The sequence below is a fragment of the Myripristis murdjan genome, chromosome 23 (assembly GCF_902150065.1).
Source record: "Myripristis murdjan chromosome 23, fMyrMur1.1, whole genome shotgun sequence".
Classification (NCBI taxonomy): domain Eukaryota; kingdom Metazoa; phylum Chordata; class Actinopteri; order Holocentriformes; family Holocentridae; genus Myripristis; species Myripristis murdjan.
Window position 1 is genome coordinate 12,390,696 of NC_044002.1, and position 23,914 is coordinate 12,414,609.

The window sequence follows — 23,914 nt, forward strand, 5'->3', positions numbered from 1 at the left end:
TGCATGGTCCAAACCCAAGGGGACAAATGAGACACATCGCCGTTTACATGTCTTTATCATGCATCTCCACAGTGTTGGATTTTGTTACCACCTACATCACTTCATTCACCACATCCTTGTCAGGGATGCATCAGGACTCATTAGCAGTTACACTACAAATGGCATGTGGTCGAATGCGTTCCACACCACCTCGGCAAGTGGTTTGAGTGATCAGATCACAATGCGTCTTTGCAGTCGTTTACACTTGTATTTAGCACTGTCCACTTGCCATCCGATCACCCAAAACACATGTTAAAACCAGATGTAAACATGGTCTGTCTCTGTCTCTCTCTCATCCATTGATGCATCTTGCTGTCTCCCTCCCCATAGCTCTTATTTTCACATCTTTACACTCACTTTTCCATTTTTTTCTCTCTCACTCTCCCACTGCCCTCTCCTCCTCCCCCCAGAGTAACTAAACCAGAGTCAACAACAGGGTGACAGAGGTGAGCTTTTTATCACCCATAATACAATGAACAGATAACAGAGCACCACACACATATTCACACACATACAAAGGCAGGACAACAGTAAACAAACAGGTCTGACCTTTCTTTCAACTCTTCTTTGTCATATTTTGTATGTGTGTGTGTGTGTGTGTGTGTGTGTGTGAGAGAGAGAGAGAGAGAGAGAGAGAGAGAGAGAGAGAGAGAGAGAGAGAGAGAGAGAGAGAGAGAGAGAGAGAGAGAGAGAGAGAGAGAGAGAGAGAGAGAGAGAGAGAGTGGCCTTGCTTTCTGTTTGTGGGTGCGCATGTGTGTGCAAAAGGCTAGCACTATTATTGTTCAAATGATAATCTTGATTATTATAGTATATATTATAATGAGAAATATTAGTCATGATTATGAATGAATTAAAATTAATTAATTAAAATGTCTTAATCTTGCCAGTACTTCAAAATTGATATACGTACATTTATCAAAGCTGCGAGTAACTTCTTATAAAAAAAACAACAACAACAGTAGTGACACATTATACAACAATTTGTTTATCTTGTATTTGTGTCCTGTGGGGTTTTTTCCTAGACCTTTTGTAGTATTCAATCATGGTAAGATTGGGAGTCTAATGCAAATGTCAACTTTCATGGCTAATATCTTTTAGATTTCATTATAATTTAGGCATTTTATCCATAGCAACTAACAATGACTGCAAAGGGAGGGATTTTTTTTTTTAAACAACATTTCAACAGGAGACATGGCTGTTGAGGGACACCATTTCTGCTGCACAGTTTAACAACAGACTTTGATTCTGAGATAGTCTGTCTAACCACGAGGCCACCATGCCATGTGTAATCTTATTCATCTCATTCATCTGACTCATGGCTCAACTGAAATTTCAGGGGACAGAACCAAATTTCTCAGATAAATGTGACACCACAGTAGTGGCATGTAACACTAGCTGTCAGCTGGATGCTGGCATGCACTTCCTGCCTCCAGGGAGTGGATCTCATCATCTTGGTGAACTCAGTGACTCCAACCCTCAACCAGTCTACTGATGGATCAGATCTGGACACAGTAGTCCTGACAGCGGACAACTTTAACAGACAGCACACGGGCATTATCACATTTACAGGGCACACAATTAACATGGACAATGTATCTTTCTTACTTCAATTCTCTGTAAAAACATCCATAACCCCAAAGAAAGTTAAAGTTGCTGCTGTAATAGACCAATATTTTGGAAAAATACTATGGTTTCCAATGCAAGCTTTACTGTAAAAAGCAATGCTAGAAATGTGAAAAAACTGAAACCTTGTTTACATAGATCATTTTTCATCACCCAACCCTTTTCATTTGCATTTCCTTATGCACCTTATGCATGTTTGTCTTAAGGAACAAAAGTATAATGAAAAATAATTGGATGGCAAACTGTCCATCAACCCTGTCTCAAAACGTTACTTGAGGGCATTAACACTTTAAAGTGACTAGAGGAAGCAGTATACAATCATGCCTTTCTTTAGTTTTGTACTGGACCACAGAATTAAAAAAGACATAAGGGGTTTTCCCATTCAATTTAAATGGCAATGAGCCTTACATGCCATCTATGTGACCTAGCTCTGTGGTGATTACATCACACAGACTGTGGCTTATGAGGGATTGACTCCTAATCTGGTGGAGAGAACTTCCTACCTCAACGACCGCAGTGTGTGTATGTGCGTGCGTGTGTGTGTGTGTGTGTGTGTGTGTGTGTGTGTGTGTGTGTGTGCGCGTGTGTGCGCGTTTGTATGTATCCTGTTCCAGTGACTCAGCCAAAATCTATGTGTATTTAAGTGACTAGTATTGTTAGAAATCATAAGTTATCCAACTTTCAAACATCAAACTTTATAACATCAGCTTATCAACCTATAGGAAACACTGCTGTTCCTGATGCTGTAACAAGTCTCAGCCTGTGACAAACCCAAAAAACTAACACACACAAACACCTATAAGCATGCAGCCACACATGCAGCCACACAAAATAACTGCAGCAACCAATCGCAGAGCACATGCTGACAATGAATAAATGACAGGACAACTTGCACCCAAGTTGAATTATAACATCAAAATCCAAGTGGAGATGACATCTGCAGTCAACAATAGCTGCTACTGTATCAGACAACAAAATCAGGAACTAACTGCATTTCTTATATGAGTTCACAACAGCCTTCCTGGTATATTATGTAATTTTTTTTTTTTACGATGCCACAGTAACTTCTTGTGAAAATATTCTGCATTGAACTCTGCCCTTTGTCAAATTTTATAAAAAATACAGATTTTGAGGGGACCAAATCTAAAAGACTAAATGTGTGATTTAGCTGGCTCTGGGTAATTTACTCTGTCAATCTGCCTTTTTCATGGCGTTGTGTCTTCTCCAAATTTAGCCTCCTGGCCCAAAGCAGGGACTGACTTCTCTCCATTCAGTCCTCACAAGGAGATTTGCACTGCACACACACACACACACACACACACACATTCTGCTCTAGTTATGACTGAGCAGATGACACTCTCTGTTCTATAAATAACAACAGAAAGGAAAAAAACAAGAGGGAAAAATCCCTACTCTTGTCTCTCTTGCTTTCTCTCTCTCCTCTTTTCCCCAAAGGCATCAGTTAAGGTCATTCAGGAGAGAGGGAGAGTGAGAGAAAGAGAGAGAGAGAGAGAGAAGGTCAGACAGACACAGAAATGGGAGGGAAGGGGAGAGTGAGAGATAGAAAAAACAGAACAGAGCAAAGCAATGCACACATGCTCACGGTGCATGTGCACGCACACACACACACACACACACACACACACACACACACACACACACACACACACACACACACACACACACACACACACAGAGCATCAATGCAACACTTTGTTCTCTCTGTCTCACCGTTCTTCAGTTCTATTTCCAGAAGTACCATGTGAACCTGCTAAACCTAAAACAATCCTTGTTTGGTGTCATTTTTATCTGTGTTGTCAACTGGTTACATTTGAGCTCTCTTAATATAGACACATCAAAAATCAAAGACCAAGGAGAACATTTATAAGCAATCTGTCTATCTGCATGTCTACCTTTCAGTCTGGGTGTGTCATTCTTTGCCTATAGGTGCTGCAGCAAATACTTTACATTGTAATGGCCCTCCTCATTTTTGGAGGCTTATAATGTTAGTGATCTAGGACTTAGGAGAGTAATAATCCATGACATTGTTATAAAAATAAATGTTCACTTTGCTACTCTGCATTACCAACTTATGTAACTACAACTGATGATCTGGCACAACTTCACCCAAACTAACATGGTGTGTGGAATAATCAAGATCATTTGAAAAACAAGAGGATTCCAGCCACACTTGTAGATAAAAAAAAAAAAGGAAGAAGATAACCCTGATAAAGGCCATGTACTAAAACATGTTGGTTTTTAAGCAATACATTTCTATTTCCTTTCTTGGGCTAGAATCCTCTTGGTTGCCAACTGGTATAACACACTAGCTCATGAAAGATTTTACATTTGCTGTGGTAGACACTCAGTGTCTCACTGTAAGTTGAAAGGTGATGTGTTCTACATTTCCAGCAGCAGCAGAAGAAGTTTGTTTGAAATAAACAGAAGAAGAACTGGGTAGTTAGCATGAGCACTGATAGCCACCATGGCTGAAGAGAAAAAAAGAGTGCCACCTACAGAAACTTCATGATCAAAGAATCCAAAGAGAGACAATCACAGCCGATTGACTGGTGATCTCTGGGAAGTGCAGTAAAGAAAAAACATTGCAATGAGTGCTTAGTAACAAATACATTGCAACAATATAAAAAAAATAATAATAATGAAAGAGTGGCAGTTAAAATTTATTCTACCCTCTTACAGAACACTCTGGAAAAGAGAGTCAGCTAAATGCCAAAAATGTGAATATACAGATTGAGATGCGACAGATTCAGGCTTGGAGGGCATTCGCATAGAAATACACACACACACACACACACACACACACACACACACACACACACACACACACACACACACACACACACACACAAACACACACAAACACACACAAACACACACATACAAACATACAAACAAACACACACACACACACACACACACACATACAGGCTACATTATATCCACAGTAAGTTCCACGGTATGTTTTCATTTTAAAGCAGCATTTTAAACTGAAATGAGCTTTATCCACACAAGCATTTTAGCAATGCATCAGAAATAATCTCCATCCATACTGCTGCTGTAAATGGGAAGTAGATTGTCTGCTCTGCAGGTTGCGAGCTCAGTGCCAGAAAATATGTCAGAGGAAGAACAGGAATGGCAAAAAGTAAGACGAGAGATTTCTTTTCTTGGACCAGCAACAAGGTGGACCTATTCCTGATCTGTTACTGAAAGTAATATATGAGTATAAGACAGTAAAAGTGGTGGAAAACATAGATTGGTAGTCATCACACTGGGAGCCTTATCCATCACTAAAGGAAGCCATGGCAATGGGAAAGGAGCACGCCCCCACAAAGATTCAAATCACAAAATATATGTAGGTTTAGCTATAACACTTTGGCTTGTCATGCTCTGTCTGCATCACTGTTTTAAAATAAACACCTTTAAATCCACCTGTCCAGACTACTAGGCAACCTCAGTTTTCAAACCAGTATGGGGTCAACATCAGATCCAAGTCTGTGTTTTAGGGGTCTGAAAATTCCAGAGTAGTGTGCAGCAAGCCGCAAACGTAGCAAAAGTCATACATTTTAAAAAGAAAATGTGTTACATGCAAACACATAAACCCCACACAACACACACACAGTCTATGGGGGGTCGGGGGGTGGGGGGGTTATCTCACCAGTACGTCCCCCAACTCCACCAAGTGACTGACGTCCTACCAGCGGAATGTGGGGAATGTGGGAGGGACACAATGAAACCAGGGAACAGCCCCCTCCCCAGAAAAAAAACACACACACAGGAAACAAAGGCAGAAATAGGAGCTCACTTGCACGTGCACATAGACACAGGCACATACAATGTATAGACAGAGACTAAGGAACATGCAAGCAGACACAGGAAAAAAATGTAGATGCTGTGCAGACAAAAGCAAGGGCAGGCATACACACACAGACAGAGAGATGAGTGCTAACACATGCACGTGCACTTGCACACGCACAGGCACACACACATGCACTGTTTCTAGCAGCAGCAGTCTAGATAGTGAGGCCCAGGTCAGTTTACGCTGATGCAGACAACAGCCAATTTAGAGACTTGCTCTATTTTAGACAGCTCTCTCTCTCCCTCTCTCCCTCTCTCCCTCTCTCTCTCTCTCTCTCTCTCTCTCACACACACACACACAGTTACCTAGGAACTTGAGAGAAACAGAAAGAAAATGAGAAACAGAGAGAAACAGAAGAGAGTGGATTTTGGCTCTAAAATGAGAACCAAAACTGCCAAGTACTCACAAGTGCTCCTAGAAACAAAACTGACAGCACAAGATTAAATCAAAGTAACTCTGAAACAACAGAAGGTAACTTAAGTCCTCTGTTGAAAAATTTATTGACCGAATCTTCTCAATTCCAGAGATATTCAATAATGACTGGTAAGGATTTTTCCTGAAAAGGGATATACAGCACTTTGGAAATAAAACCTAAATATTTTGTTCTTCCCCAAAATTATCTGAGGAAGAACATTGTTGCGGCTCTAGTATGGATATGACACTTGTTACTAACTTGCATCAAAAAATGTAGTCAAGTAATCGCTGGTGGATCCAACATAGTCCATTTTCTTCTTTCCAGGTAGCAACACAACTTCTAGTCTGGGATTTCCAAAACAGGCAGACTCTACACCCTGTGTCCGCACTTCCCCTGTCGCTCAATCTACTGCTCTTTCCATTGTCTCCGTCAGTGTGTGTTTTAATGTTTAATATTTCTGTATTGTTTCCTGTGAGTAAGTATTGTGCTGCAACCCTTGCTGTGAGGCAAATTTTCTATTAGGGGAAATAAAGTTCACAACTTAATCATCTGTCTCTGCCAGGGCAAGACTGTCTCATAACTGACTGGGTAGGGGTTTAATTGCACCAGCAACATGACCAAGCAAAAATAAAAATTCCCTACAGCTATCAATGAAGCTTCACACTGCACAGAAGTGGGCAAGGCAGTGAAGCCCTACCTGCTCACTCTGTGTAAGTCACTGGAGCAGTTTCAAACTTAAATGGCCACAATATAAATGTGCATGAACTGTAGTTTTACCCAGAGCTAGCTGGGAGAAGCTGTCCATCTGATTCTACATTTGTGAGTCCTTGCCCTGAACAATGTGACCCAATCCACAGCTTCTGATCTCCAGCTACTGGCCAATCATGAGTTTACAGGAAGTGGTCATTCCCACAATGTCAGTATTGTCAGAGAATCTCTAATACAGGGAGAAGTGGCACTCCCGTCTGACTTCCGGGTCTCGGAAACATGTCTCTGTCCATGTGAGGGCGCTCGCGGGCGAGTGCAGAATGAATGGGAGTCTATGGGGATACACCCCTAAAAATCCACTTTTCTCTAGAAATAATTTTTTGTCAAGTAATTTGAATTAGAGTTCTCATCGGGCCTGAAAATTAAGACCCGACCCGACCCGGGCTCGACTGGGCCAGCCCGAGGCCCGACCCGACCCGACTAATTAGCCGAACTATAGGCCCGACAGCCCGATAAAGCCCGAAAAAAAAAAAAAAAAAAAAAAAAAAAAGCCGGTCGGCCGCGGCACCGGGGCACCATCAGTCGGTATCAGGCAGCTCACCTGTCAGATCCGGCAGACCTGACGGGTGGGCGCGGTATCGGACGGTGCCGCGTCCGGCCCGCCTGATGCCGACTGATGGTGCCGCGGCATGTGCGGGTCAATACATAGCAAAAACCGTCCCTGCTCCGAGTCTGCCAGCACAGCGAGATACTGCTGCAACTCTCTCTCTCTTGTTTGCGCTGCGCTCGCACAGCTGGTTGTCTGTCACTGAAAGTTTAGCCTCCAAATCCAATCCAGTCTCTCACTCTCTCCACCAGTCACATAAAAATGAAACGTCATAATCAATAACAGAACACATAATTCTATTTTTTTATTTAGGAAAAAAAAAAAAAAAAAAAAAAAAAATCCCCCACAGAACCCGAAGCCCGACCCGACCCGCCCAATTCACGTAAATTTTAGGCCCGACCCGACCCGGGTCGGGTCGGGTTCGGGCAGAATATGAGAACTCTAATTTGAATACCGTTTTCAAAAGGGGGGGCTAAAAAAATACACTCAGCTGAATATTGGATTTTTTAAGTTCACCTATATGTTCTAAAAAGCCGTTCAAAAAGTGTGATGACGTCACACATCGAGAGGTGCTGCTTTACGGCGATTTCCAGAGCCCGTCTCCGGAGAGCAGACGGAGACACTCGAGAGAGCCCGCCTGTGCTATACTAGACATTCTCTGTATGCACAAATATCAACTTTGATAGAAAAGTCCTCCTTAAGAGTGGTGTTTCCTGTTTCTCTTGGTCTTCGGGTGCCATCAAGTGGGATCCCTCGACAAATTTAGCCGTTTAGCTCCATAGAGCCCCATTCATTCTGCACTCGCCCGCGATCACCCCCCAGTGGAATTACGGTGGAACTGCAACCAAGTTTGATACAATCAATCAATCAATCAATCTTTATTTGTAGAGCACTTTTCATACATGACATGTAGCACAAAGTGCTTTACATGTTAAAAACACCCCCCCCCTCCCCCCTCCCCACCCCAACCTCTAAACCCCCACCCCACGATTCTCTCTTATATACACACATAGATACACACACACACACACACACACACACACACACACTCGCACACACACAGACACACACCGACACACACCGACACACACACACACACACACACACACACACACACACACACACACACACATACACACACATAATGTTTGTTTGGCTGAGTACAGAGGAACCAGGTCAGGAAGCGCTGCCATCTGCGCTGGGGGCTGCCCACGGCCCAGGCCAGGACGCCACAGCTCAGGGGCCCACCAAGCCACAAGTAGGCAGAGGACCCATGGCACCGCAGCGGGGCACTGCCACAGAGCCACAGAGCCCCCACCCACCCCAGCTGGTGTGCCCCACGAGAAGAGACATCCCAGCCCCAGCCGAGAACATCCCCCAGCGCAGAGGGCCCCCACTGAGGAAACACTGGATATATGGGATAAAAGTATGAAAACATATAAAATAAGAATATAAAAAAGTATATAAAGAAATAAAAACATATAAAGTAAAAATATATAAGAACATCAGTAAAAGCTAAAATAAGCATGATTAAACATATAAGAACATTTAGGTAAGAGCCAAAACAAAAGGTATAGGGTATAAAAAGAACATTAAATAAAAAGTCAGGTTAAAAGGAAGAGCATATTAAGAGCATGGGTTAAAAGCCAAATTAAAGAGGTGGGTCTTGAGCCTATTTTTAAAAATATCCACGTTCTCTGCGGCCCTCAGGTCCTCCGGCAGGCTGTTCCACAATCGGGGGCCATAAAACTGGAAAGATGCCTCACCGTGTGTTCGTGTTTTAACTCTGGGAATACATAACAGGCCGGTGTCGGAGGACCTGAGGGTCCGCGAGGGTTCATAACGTAAAAGCAATTCAGAAAGATAAGAAGGCCCAAGACCCCTAAGACATTTAAAAACTATTAAGAGAACCTTAAAATCGATCCTGAAACATACAGGGAGCCAATGCAGTGATTCTAAAACCGGTGTAATATGCGCCTGCCTTCTGGTCCTCGTCAGCACTCGTGCAGCTGAGTTCTGTAGAAGTTGTAAATTTGTGATGTTTCTTTTAGGAAGACCAGAAAGCAGGGCATTGCAATAGTCAATACGACTGGAGATAAAAGCATGCATCAGCATCTCTGTATTTGCCCGAGAGAGAAACGGGCGGACTCTGGCTATATTCTTTAAATGATAAAATCCTGTTTTTGTAACATTTTTAATGTGTGGAATAAAATTGAGCTCAGAGTCAAAAATGACGCCCAGATTTTTTACGTGATTAGATGGATTTAAAGACAGTGTTTGGGGGTTAATGGAGAGTAGCAAGGCTCGTCGTAGACGGGCTCTGGTATTGTTTAGCTCCCTGCCAAAAAATAATTAATATAACAAGGGGGGAAAAGAATCCTCTTTTATCTAGTCAGGTGCACACACTAGTGTTCAATCAGCCTACTGGTATGTGTAGGCTATGTGTGTGTTTTTACTGTACCATTTCAGAATTAAAACACAGTGATATTGTGGGTTCAAATACAGTTCCTCCATCCTCCTCTGTGTCTACCACACACTGCGGTTCTCTACACTCTACTATCTGAAGACGCAGAGATGCCTTAAAAATAATCTTCAAACTGGAGCGATTACAAAGGAGATCAATGATGGAGCGAGGGTGTGAATGAGTAAGCAGCGGTGGAGGAGGAGGGGAGGAAGAATCAGACAGAAAGCTGCTCCTCCATTTTAATCTGTGTGAAATTGTGGTGCTGGAGGGGAGGAGGGAAAGAGAGAGACCAAAAGAGGGAGAGAGAACGAGATAGAGGCAAAGTGGCAGATTAAGGTAGAGAAAAAGAGAAAGAAATGATGAGAAGAGCAGAAATAGACGGAGGAGATAAAGAAAGGGAGGGGTTGGCGAGAGTAAATCTGAAAGAGGCAGGAAAAAGAAAGAGAATAGAGAAAACAGAGAGAGCGCAAGCTATGTATGTCATCATGTCTCACTCAGCAAGTCATCGAGCATCTGCACCCACTGTCCTCGATTCACCCCAAAACACACACACACACAAACACACACAATCCCTGGATCAACTGTACGCACACACATGTCCTGTCCATGAGTCAAAAGCACACACACAAGACAGACCTCCAATTCAACCACACACTCTCACCATCAAATATACATATGCACCAACACACACACATATATCTTCTATCCCTCTCTACACATAAACATGAACACAATATCCTGCACAGCCCCAGTTAGACATAAACGCAGAGAGATATACATGCAGCCTATCATCAGTGCAGCCTCAGAAATTTCTAAAGCATCCTTAAGTCTCTCTCTGTTCATTCACTGGATGATTTTATTTAGAACTAGGTGCCAAAACACTTCCCTCTCTATTCATCACACACACACACACACACACACACACACACATACACACAGTCTTAAATTAAGAATTGGAAATGCTTCTTTTTCCTAAATAAACACAGAAAGTGGGAGAGAGAAAGGTCAGGAAAATCTTCCTCTCCACACACACACACACACGCACACACACACACACACACACACAGCTAGATGGTCAACACAGATATCCAAGGCCAAGCCAGACAGATTTATGTGTGAATGATAAAATGTTAAACCCCCATGGGGAAAAAAAAACAGACAACGTCATATTTTAAACTGTATTAGAATGACTCCACACACAGACATTTACATGTCTTTTGGTTTTGGTTTATTAGAAACACTGTGTACCAATGACATTCCATGAATCGGGCACTTAACATGACACTTCTACTTTCCACTGAAATCAATACAAATGAAATTCTCATAGGCAGGGTGGCCTGACCTTACGATTCAGCCTTAGGGGAAACTCTGGTGCGCGCACGCACGCACGCACGCACGCACACACACACACACACACACATACACATACACACACACACATACACACACACACACACACACACATACACACACATATACACACATATATACACACGCGCACACACACACACACACACACACACACACACACACAGAAAAGGAAGGACAGGGTTGGTTTGCATATGAGGAAGTGTCAGCCTCTCTGTCCCCCTTCCTTTGTTACTCACAGCTGGCTACTGACAATATGAGAGACAGAGAGAGAGCATGACAGAAAATTGAGGGAGAAAGACAAAGCGAGAGCACAGAAGAAAGACAGAGAGAGAAAGTGAATGAACAGCAGAGAGAATGAAAAAGAGATTTCCTCCTTGCCCTGTTCTTATCCCTCTGTCATCTCTAGATTATCCCACATCAGAGCTGAACACTGAACGACCTCGTCCTGCGGCATTTTACTGTTTTATCACTCGCACATAAATCTGACTGGCTGGGCTTTGGGGCTTTACATGTCTGAACGAAACATCTAGCTGTGTGTATGTGTGTACTGGTGTGCGGGTGTGTCAGGCTTTGAATGAGGAGAATGCTATGTGTGTAAAATGTTGGCTCTTTATGAGCTACAGTGCCCTGAAGACACTAGGGAATAAAGTTTTGTGTGTGTGTGTGTGTGTGTGTGTGTGTGTGTGTGTGTGTGTGTGTGTGTGTGTGTGTGTGTGTGTTTGAAGGGCATTAGGGGCTATTGTGCCCTCACTTTGACATGGATTCTCAGCAACTTTCATGAAACTAACCTATTTGCCCAGTGGCCAGTGTGACTAGTGGATTCCAAAGTTAAGAGGCCACATTCACTATTAATTAACAACCAAACAGATGTAAGTGAGGAGTAAGACCTCTAATTTTGTGGTGGTTGTCATAATGATGGCTGGATGCCAACATGGCCGACAGGGTAGACAGACTGACCGGCCCCAGCCAGTGTCTGTCAGCATTTGTGTGATGCTGACGTCCCATTGCGCCCTCCAGCCATATATCCCTGTTTCAATTGTTTGTTAAACTACTGTCAGTCCACAGAACCATCTCTCTATTATGTTAAAAAGACAGTAAATATTTTGCAAGTTATTTGAAGACATATTTGCTGGTTTGCCCTTAAGAAGTTTTCCATAATTAAACCATTGAACTAATCTGCATAGAGACTTTGCCTGATAAATAAGTTAAAGCCCCAAAGCTAGCTCCAGCATATGCATACACATATGACCCACACACACACACGTATATGGGAACATGTATAAGCTGTAGCCTAATTGCTAATGAGGAAGAGGGAACTTGTAAATTATTTTTAGCGAACATTTAAAACATTTACGAGAAAGCATTTTAATTGCAAACACAATTTCCAATCCATCTAAGAGTGTCAGTGAGGGCTTGACACAGCTGCAGCTTGCTGATTTGTCAGGGAAATCTGAACCTCTGGAAAGTATAAGCATTCCACCTTGGTGCTTCTCCCATGGAATAATCTGTGGATGTTTATTCTTTCAATATAACAAAGGCTGCACATTGTGCTATGTTCCTTCCAAGTGTATAAGCAGATATTGAGTCCAACTCAAGATATTTACATGTAGGATTTGATGATGGAACCGGGTGGCAGGGTGGTCTAGTGGGTCAGTACCCATCTACAGCCATGTGACCTAGTGAAGACACCTACCTCACTCAGGACTCAGAGTGTGAATCAAATGTATGAAATACCAACATCTTTTTGGAGTAATGATGTTTTCCAGATTCTAATAAAAAAAAATAGTTGCTTGGTAATGAGGCAATCTCAGGATAAGCATGGCAATCTGCATAAGGATCAAATAAAATAGACTATGTACTGTTCACAGGACATGTGTTGGGGACAAATTATTTGCAATGCCTGCTAAACAAACATAATCCATATCTCAAATGGTATGATCAAATTCAAGTTCAAGTTCAGGTTTATTTACAGCCCAATATCACTGTTAACAGTTTCAAAGGCCTTTACATGCCCATCTGTTTACAACAAACAGAACAACACCACCTGACTTAATCCTCATAGCAGGCAAGAAAAAACTCCCTCAAAAAAACCCCAGCTGAACTGGAAAAAAGGAAGAAATCTTGAGAAGGACCACCAAGGGAGGAGACCCCATTCCTGGCCAGACAGGTGTGCAATAGGCATCAGCACAGTGAGCAATTACAAGCATTACAGTCATAAAGCAAACACAAGAAAACACAGTGGCAGACAATATAACTTAACAAAACTTGATAAATATCCTGAGCACTTTGAATTCAATTCAGTTCAAGTCGATTCAATTTAACTCAATTCTACCGACATTTTGTTTATGTTAGGGACTATGTGACATAATTTTGGTATAAACTATTTTAAATACATGAAAAAAAAACTAATGTAAATTTTTATGACACTACGGACACAAAATATTCAGCACCAGTGCTGTACTTCCACATGCCAACACAGCTTTCTGAATTGAGAGGCCAGCCTCCCTCTTATGGCACCGATTGAATGACCTGCTATTGAAGCAGAGCCTGAAGCCCCCAAAAGTGTGTGTGTGTGTGTGTGTGTGTGTGTGTGGAAGGTTGTGTGTGTGTGTGTGTGTGTGTGTGTGTGTGTGTGTGTGTGTGTGTGTGTGGTGTGGTGTGGGGAGGGGGGTAATCCGCCTTGTGTTGCTGTTGAGAGAGAAATTTCAAGGTCTTTGAATGCCAAGTGGAGCTCAGAGCCTAAGGTCACACACAGTCCCTCTTCCCTGTGAGCTTCTCTGCTCCTGTCCCTGTTCTCCCACCCTTCTTTTTCATTTCCATTTCCTTAGTCTTTTCTCTCACAATGCACCCCCCCTTTTCTCCCTTCTCTCTGCACTCCCCTGTTGTTCATCTCGCTGTTCCTCCTAACTCCTTCTCATCTTTCCCCGCCTCTAGCCTCTCCTTTCTCCACACCTCATCTCTCTTTCTTCTCTTTCCCTTATCCTCCTTGTCCTCCCTGACCTCCTGCTCAAAGACGAAGCTTCTCCATCACTTTGTTGCATCTTACTCCTTCCAGTTTCTCCTTGGTCTTTACCTCTCCCTGTCCAACTTTCTCCCTGAACCAAACATTGTCTAACCCTGGACAGGCTCCTGTGCGCCACCTCTGACACAACAAGGCCGTCGTTTGACCTTCATCCCTCCATCTCCCTCCTTCCACTCCTTTAGGACTTAACTTTCCCTCCCTGCTTTCCTCTTCCCTTTACTTATTCTTTCGTGCCCATCTTATATATACCTCATTCTCTTCTTTTCATCTGCCCCTTCTATTGTGTTTAACAGTGTCTGTATGTGTGTGTGTAATTCTGTTCTCAGTTAAATATGCTGTGATTGAGTGCCTAATCCATACTTTACTTATGAACTTTGCATTTTTTCCTCATTTCTTATATTTTCTGTTTGCCAGTTATTAAATGAAGATGAGGCTGACCCAAATCCTTCCCTTCCCTATTTTTCCACACATTCCAAGCAAAAGATGTCAGTCTGTTCTGTCCCTATCCATCAAGCATTCTGTCAAACTAGGCACCTTGAGATAAGCTACTGGGTGACCTTCTTCCTCTTTCTCCCCACCCACCTCTATCTCTACATCTATCTATCTATTCATTCCTCCAAGCTTAAGTGACATTAGCTAAGTTACTGGTGACCCTTGACTCTCGACCTCCTCCTCCTTTTCTCTTCCTCTCTCTAAATCAACCATCTAACTCTCCACATCAGAATACACATCCACATCAGAATATCAGCAACCCAAACTCACAAACATGGTTACACATGCATATTACAGGGTCAGAAGGACTGAAGCACTTTCCCACCACATGCACACATACACACAAACACACACACACACACAGGGCCGACAAGTTCCAGATGCTCCTGACTCCCACAGCTCTCCAGTTGCCATGCCCACCCAGTAAGTGAGTGTGGTTGGATGTCAATATGTGTGTGTATGTGTGTCAGAGCTGACTGAGCAACTGCTGACATGTGGCAGAATGGTAGGAGTAAAGTTGCATGCACGCGCGCGCACGCGCACACACACACACACACACACACACACACACACAAGTACTACCATCAGGCTCTGATAACTGCTTATGTCTGCATGCATGGAATCAGCAGAGTTTTCAATACCTTTATGTAACACAGACAGTTTGAAACATTTCATTCCAATAATCCATGGAGATTAAATAACACAGTCAGGTTAAAGTAATGACTGTGTCAGCCAGTCTACTCTGCATTCATTCAGCTGTAGTGCAATGTAACCTTAATCAGTATAACAGTAAACCGCAGTGTCACCAGGGTGAGAATTACACAATTTTAGGGGCAAGGCCATTTGGCCTGTGGTGTTGAAACTTTTTTTAGGGCATTAAGGCCACATGCCAGGGCACCAAGGCCATTGAGTAAAATGCGTGGACTTGTAACCTATGCTATGAATAAACATCATGACTTCATACAATTAAACAAAAAAAACATCATACAAAATACATAAGTTTCACTTTTTAATATTAAATAGCTCATAGCAATACATTTCATTTGTTTAGCCAACCTTTTTAATACAATAAATTTAGGCTTGTGTCTTGGTACCGGTAAATGTCTTAAATTTAAGTTATTGTAGGATAAAAAGAAATATTACGTTCGTAACCTAACGAGAAACTAGCAATGAAGCAGATTACCTTGCAGAACTGTCAAAATGACACGTCTATGCGGTATTAACAGAAGTCTTTGATTGGGTCAGGCTTATTTTGCCAACTATCCAACTAGCACGCTGTGGTCTGAGGCGAAGCGAGGACAATGGAATGCAGCATAGTCTGCCGAACTACATCATGTCCGTCATTTCGCCCCTCCGGCTTCACTGCCTGCTGCAGTACCACATTCCGATAGTTTTCACCTCACTACTTTGCACCTTTTGTATGTATTGATTTGCGCATTTCAATTCTTTTGCACAATTTGTACTTAAGGTGCACATTTCAGTTATTTTGCACCTTGTTTTTCACTATTTGTTTGAGAAAATAAAACAAGTAAGTTTTGCAAAAACATGACTGTTTATTTACAATGCCACAAATAAGGTTTTTGAAAAGGCTTGTCAGTGTAGGTAACAATATTCCCCACCGATAATAATATATCGGCGGGGAATTGCTTAGCGTACTAGACCGATAGGACGCAGAAGCATGAAGAGGCACACACCATCTGCATAGCAACTGCGTGCGCGTTGCGTCTAGTATCCGCAGAACCATAAATTGGCCTTTACCTGGTGGTGGGGCGTGCATGGCCTCTCGCGGTCCCCTCAGATGCGAACTGACATGAACTCGTTTCACAGACTTGTAAAGTTGGTTTGTAATGGTTGCGCGCGCATGCAAAACATTGCATTGCTTCAAACCAACATGAGCAGAAATTCAATTCATTTTGGGTCGGGATTCACTTTTATCCCCCATTTTCTTGCATCCATGATAACCTTGAGAGACTGACTGCTTGGAGCACACCGGCCAAATTGGCTTTGAGGGGTACAATTATTTTCAGGGCACTACGGTCAGAGCGAGGGGCAACGACGGCCATGGCTGTCATGGCTGTGGTATAATTCCCACCCTGGTGTCAACAATCCATGATATGATACCTGAGACAATTTGTGGAAAGTAGGTGGAAAAAATGGTTATAATGTCAAAATTATAGCCCCAGTTGTTGTTGTTTTTGTTGTTGTTTTATTTAGAAATATTTGGAATGTTAGTAATGGCATATACAAATCAACACCATCCAGAGTCCCAAAAACTTGAGCCCTTGTTTTGTTGGCGGTTTCTAAACAGATGCTCTGGAGCACAGAGCTTTCAGGAGTTGCAAGCTACAGCCACTAGCTCAGTGATAATGTCAACTCCATGAACCCACATGCACAGCACACACAACTCATCACAAAAAAAGTCCAGTGGCAATATACAAACCTTCAGCTGCATGCGACTTAGTTGTGCTGGGAGCTCCATAGGAGAACTACCCAATGAAAATCATGAACTGGGGTAGCATCATCATTTTGAATGTTCAGAATGGGTTCAATAACATGGCAAGTGTAGGAATTTCAATTGCAACCAGCAGTTAATTGTATGAAAGTGTGCTACGCTCAAGCATTGAATCTATATTGCATCTTTTTTCATCTTTTCATGTTTAAGCTATCTCAAACTTTAGATTAATACAGAATTTATTTTAAAACAACCACAACAACAAACACCACCAATACTACAGAAAATTTAGTAATATAGCAGCAGAGTAAACATTCTTGGGAGGAAGGATGGAGCAGTGCTTTGCTGCAGTACAACTGTGCAGGTCTCAAGTGTGAAAGTGTGTAACCTTCACGCCTTGACAAGCAGAGACAGAAACAGAGAGAAAGCAAGAGAAAGAAAAAAAGTATGACACAGAGAGTGTCTCCTAGGTACAGGGCATCAGATGCAGGCTGATTTTAGCTCCTGGGATTTAGAAGGACACAAGGCATTTCTCACGATGTGGCTGACAGGACAACAGCCATGTAGCCTTCTCTCACAGGAAAGAGCCTAACACAGACAAATACAGACACATAAGATTTTCTTAAGAAAACTTTAATTGTGCAATACTAGCTTATCTGACTTGCCTGACTTTCAGGTGATCTGGTCTCAACTTCATAACCAGACAGGACTAGCATGGTCCCCACAACAGCAACAAATGGGGCTAGCCAGGTCTCTAACACAGGGTCAAGCAGGACGCGCCTGGTTTCAACCACAAGGCCATATAGGGCTAGCCTGGTGTCCACTAAGCCAAAACAGAGCTGTCCTGATTTCCAGTAAAGGGCTACATGTTGGGTCAATTTCCACTACTGCCCCCAAAACTATCCTTTCCACTACAGGGCCATTCAGGGACAGCCTACTTCTTGCTTCTGAGGCAAACAGGTCATGGTTTCTATTCTGTTATTTTGAATGAGCACAATAAACATCTGGCACTAAACATTTGCCATTTGTTTGGGGTAACAGGTGTCCACCATTTTTCTGTGTGAAAATCCATGAAAATTAATTTGCTCTGCTTGATTTATGACATTTTACATGTTATATATAGATCATCTTTCCTTTCACCCTCCACCAGCACAAAAACAAACCATGAAAAACACATGCATTATTTCTATTTTATATATTTTAAAAAATATGAAAAAAATATATCTTGCATGTTTGGCCCAGTTGCCAGTGTTTAGACATCAAGCCAAGCAATTCCACGTGAGTCCTTGTAGCTGTTTTCCACTAAAACCTCAGCTCAGCCTGTACCCTCAATGTCATATGACCAGCCAAGACTGTTAGCCCACATTTCCAACTTTAGAACACCTCTGTCTCTGCCTATGTCTACTCATCAACAAGACTACCTGCAAAGGCTCTCTCAATTTTCTTCACTTTATTTCTCTATCTCTCTCTAACCCCTATGCACACAAAACAACTACAGTACAACTTCTCTCATCTCTCTTTCTCTCAGTACCACACACACACATACACACACACACACACACACATACAGCAGAAGTTGCAGCAGCAGACCAGAGTGTAGCAACAGCATCCTGTGGTGAACTGCGTGCCATCCTGTCTCATGTTTCATACTTCACCAGCCACTTATTCATCACGCAGTGACACAATTTTTCTACCCTTTATTTATCTGTAGACAGTTTGCTAAGAATGAACACTTATTTTCAGAAAGTGTCTGCTTCACATTCATACAGATCAAAGCACTCACACTGGGAACTGCCCAGTTCAACCATAGTTTTCTAGTGTTGGCCAATGGAGCAGTTGGGCCTTATCTTCCGTGCTCAAGGTAACATCATCTGTAGTGATTTAGATATGAGGCACTAATACAGACAGTGTGATTTTATTTACCCTGATTTTGCCACATGGGTTGGAATTTGAACTGGAAAGCTTCTCATTACAACTTCTTCACTACCACCACACTACAAACTCACACATCCTGTAGACACCCTGAACAAGAAATAAGTAGGTTTATGAAGCATGTAGGTCAAATCCCCAGAGCCATCACCCAATCAAACCCACAAGTTTACGGTTAATTTCAGGCCCTGTTTGTTTAGCATACATCCTCCTTGTCACACACTACTGATTTATGCAACGTGTGGCAAAGGTAATCTCATGCACCACAGCATCCGTTCACACATATATTACCTCAACCGTTAATGCTAGAGACACAGAGCAGGTTTTCTGCAGGGATGCAACAAGGAAAAAACTAAACTGTGAACAACATGAGAGCACCTGAGCCAAAGTGAGGGCATGGAGTTTCTCCAAATAAGCTTAAGAAGTTGCTCTCTTAGGGCTGAAGCTATGAAAGAGATATGACTACTTAAAAGAAATATCAAATGGAAAATAAAAATTTGCCTAGTTTTTCACCATGATAAAACTGGGGACTATAGATTATTCTCCATCTATTTGCCCATTTGCTAGTCTGTCTGTCAGTCATATACAATATCTCAGATCCCACTGATTAAACTTTGGTGAAACCTGGGGCTATTATCTCAACACTATGTTCTAGCTTAATTAAAATGATTGGCCCAGAGGAGCACTACAATTACAGGGCAAAATTAAAAAAAAACTTTAATGACAAGTTAGCCAAGTGTTATTCATAAGATAAAGTCAATCCTATAAGCCCAATGCAATATTATCTGTTACTGATTGGCCAAGAGCCGGACTGCATATTTATGGGGGATGACGATTGCTTCAGCATGTTCCTACTCATTAGCTGCTAATTTGAACAATGAAAGTGGTGGTGATCTGAATGTGAGGCAAAATCCACAACTGTTCACGATAAAAGCCTTTACATTAGAGTCACATGAATAAGACAACTGATGTGCCAAAATCAAAGCAACTTAAATTGAGACAAATAAACCAAAACCAGCTTCATCAGTAACTTTACACAGTCATACATTTGGAGCATCAGCACTAAAAGAGTTGCCTCAGTACTGCTACATTAGTCACAGAGGAACATCTCATTGCCAGGAAACATGAATACATTCTTGGCCTTGTGTGTCACTTTGCTGCCTGCTCATGTGAGTCGTGCCCTTCCACACTGAAAAAAATTGTCACTGTATTATCAAACACTATCTATAATAATAGAGAAAAATTATTCTGACATATGTGCAAATGCAAGTATGCCACTTAAGATGTAATCTCTGCTAATGTCAGATTGTTATCACATTCCATGAACCCTGACATTTCCACAGGAAAGCATCTAGAGTGAACAGGAAGTTCTCACATGTCAGGTACCTGAATAACTCAAAGTAAAAATAGCGCATAGAATAAATACTACAAAATGATAAGTAAAACCCATCCCTGAATACACCCCACAGTCACTTCATACTCAGAACTTAAAAATGACAATTTAGAGAGCTATACTGATAAACAGAAGGAAAAACAGAGCATAGATATTAACGGCGCATTAGTTCAATGAGCCTGGACCTACCTGTAGTTCACACCAGGCCACTTCCACAGTAGTCTCAGTATCCAATCCCTTGTATACCGTCTTAAAGGAGCCTCTTCCGATCTCGATGTCAAACTTCAGGAAGCGTCCATCCGGCGACGTCCCTACGGCTTTTGTTTCCACCTCCTCTATATCCTCTTGCACTCGTTTCTCTGCCTCTCTCTGCTCTGCCCGTGTCTTGGCTTGTTCCTTCCCCTCCTCTGTCTCCCTCTCTTTCTCCTCTGTAGGACTACTACTGCTACATTCATCTTTAGGCTCTATTACTTTCCTATCTTTTACCACCTGTCGTTTCTCCTCTGACCCTCCACGAGGCAGCATAACATCAGGTTGTTTACTAACTGTCTTGTCGCTAACATCCAATACTGTCGGGCTTGGCTCTTTTGCTGCTCCACCTGCACTACAGTCAGTGCTGCTATCACTGGTAACAGCAGTCATGATAACACCAACACCTAAATCTTCACCAGCATCTGGGTGCTCCTCTGCAACTGCCCCACCAAGACTGGGTTCCAAGGTCATACTTTGCAAACAGGGTGCTCTAGATGCCTCCACATCTTTAGCCTCGTGTACACCAGGTCCAGGCCCTGAGGGCTGTGGGAGGAAAAAGCTGGAGGGCCCCTCACAGTCTGGAGGTGAGGTGAGTATCATGGTCGCCTTGCTGGGCAGGTCCAAAGCTGTGGCGTTGGAGTCGCAGATGACACTGCGCCGAAAGAAACGGTGCTCAGCTGTTTTAGAGTCTCGGTCCATTGTATGTCGCCGACGTCTGACCTCTTGGTGACCACCAAGCTTTTCCACCACGTGTGAATCTGAGCTAGCAGAACCGTTCACAGTCTTGTGGGGAGTCTGGGGTGACAGACAAGGGGAGGTAGAAGGAGGAGGGGGGGCAGGGGCAATGAATTTCACTGCTTTGCTGCTGCTATTGCTTTCCGACATTCTTCACCAAGGCCAAAAACAAAAAAGGAGAATTTACAAAATATAAATAAAGACTCAGACCAACCTATCATTAAACTACATGTACCTGTACATAAATCTCGACCAGCAAGTCTCCTTTCCAATGGGGAAGTTGTCCACCTTTTGATCAAACTCAAGAAAAAAGAGGGATGGGGATGGGCAACAAAAACCAAATATTAAATCAACTGAACGACCCGATCTTGATTGTTTGCTGGAGTTTGTAAGTGAGGATTTATTAAGCCTCCTTCCTTTTACAAGTTTTGTTGTTTCAACAAAACAATCTACAGTTTCTACAGGTCCCTTTTCTGCAACGCTCAGGGGCAGGGGGGCCCCAGGAGAGAGGAAGGGGCTTTCTGTTACTGATGGATGAAGAAAAGGGTGCAAAAGAGGAGAAGATGCAGTCGAAGGAGGGGGGGCACAAGTGCTGCAACACGGTGACACTCGTCAAATCAACACCTGCGTCCATCCTGCTGCCAACATCCAGAGAGGAACCACCACGACATGGAAGGACTGGAGCTCTAGCAGAACAATGCTACCTCCTGAGACGTCCTAAGACAAATTATGTATGGAATCTGCTGAGCTTGGGGGCCTTGTAAGTACTTGTAAGAACAGACTAGAACCACCTCCTCTTGCTGAAGGCAGAATTCCCTGCAGAAGTCTTTGAATTGGCCTGGTAGGGCCACAGAGAAGGCTAGGTAGGCCAGGCCTGGCCTAGCCTGGCCCAGCTTTGTCTGGTTCAGTCCTTGTCACTGGAAGGAAAAGGAGAGAGGGATCAGTGAGGACATAAACCCATCCTTTTTTTATCTGCAACACCACAGTCACAAGTACATTCGAAAATTCACCAGCTAGAATAACTAACACAGTCCAACTTGATAAAACCCCGAAATGATGCCAAAGTGGCTAGTCACGTCCTCTTCTGGTATAAATGATGCGAACAGTGTGGGAAAAGAACGCAGGCCAAACACTGCCAGAATATTGGTTGTGGTTGTATAAATTAGGTCAAAAACATAGTAGTTGGTAAAATAATGAAAACAGTTAGTAAATTTGTGGCTAGAGGACTGAAAAGTAGAGTTTCTTGCACTGGAGAGAACAAAAATGGCTTACACTGTATTATAACAAGATCTGCCTAAAATTCAGATAACAATAAGAAGGATATGCGGTAAAATACTTTGTTCAGTAACCTTTACCTTAAAATCTAGTACACAAAGGCAGCTGTGTGATGAGTCACACTCGGTTAACAATGCAGTCTGGGATTCAAAGCCAAAGCATGACCAGACACAACTAGGCTGAACTGTTCTGGGTCAGGTCAGGTGGAATTTCTGTTTATGGTCTGGGCCTGGGTCACCCTCAGAAGGCATATTCTTGAAAAACATGATCATTAGCTTATCTTTATTTCAGAGTTTAGGGAATTAGCGTAAATTAGCGTAAAGATCTGTGTACACATAAAACTCTCATTACTGATTTGGGTTTGAGAAATTTTAGACTTAAGTGAAGCTGCTGTTAACAAAAGAGACCATCCCATTCCAGGATCACAACCCAACACCGCCTCCCTTCAGTCACCCCCTGTGTAGTTAGAGCAGTAGAGTGATGCAGTGCAGTGTGGGCCTAATTGTTCCATGTTCCAAATTTAGAGCAGAATCACCACAGCCTGACTGACCTCAAGGTTAGGCTACTCTGTGCAATTCAGCAGCTTAGCATGAGACACCAAGGGAGGGGAGGTTGAGGGGGGTGCAAAAACAGAGTGCTGCCAGAGAGACAACCTTCCACAGAAGTTAAATGCATTTCTGGGAACAATTTACAAATGCATTACATTGCAAACTGCATTAAGTCTTTATGCAAAACAGTTTTCAGAAGAATATGTGGTCATCTTTGGAGGAATGGGTTTGCAAGTTGCCTTAGATATAGCCTACAGATAACTGATTCTCCATCTGGATAATCGTCTCAGGTTATTTCCGGTTAGTTTAATACTTTTACTTTTGGGAGTGTACTGCCAAAAGTAAAAGTAATTGTTTTTTTTGTTGTTGTTTGTTTTTTTGTCTGTTTGTTTGTTTTTTTATGTTACACAATATGTTGTTGTTTAATGTTACCCAGCATGTCAGCCTATTTTGGTTAAGCTAACCTAATGACAGAATGGGTCACTCAAGATCCAATGCAGTGTCAGTGCAATGTTTCCTGCCCCACGCCTGTCTTGGGTTAAGCTAACCTACATAAAATTATCAGGTCTGCCTGAGTAACAGCTGAGTTGGGTCTTAATTGGAAAAAACTATTCAGTAGTGAGATGCTGTTGTGCATTACAGCATACGACCCCTCTACTGTATATTAAATTATTAATACACAAATACAAACAGTCACTTCAAATTTCTACGA

At 42.6% G+C, this 23,914-nt stretch overlaps 1 protein-coding gene across 1 annotated transcript in view; it reads right to left on the reverse strand.

Annotated features, from left to right (window-relative positions):
* The window catches only part of wnk1b (WNK lysine deficient protein kinase 1b), a 130,780-nt gene that overhangs the window by 103,496 nt on the left and 3,370 nt on the right, over positions 1 to 23,914 (reverse strand). The window contains exon 2 of the mRNA XM_030046489.1: positions 20,582 to 22,296. Within this exon, the coding sequence (XP_029902349.1) occupies positions 20,582 to 21,529 (948 nt within the window). The 5' untranslated portion in view covers positions 21,530 to 22,296. The remainder of the gene's footprint in view (positions 1 to 20,581; positions 22,297 to 23,914) is intronic.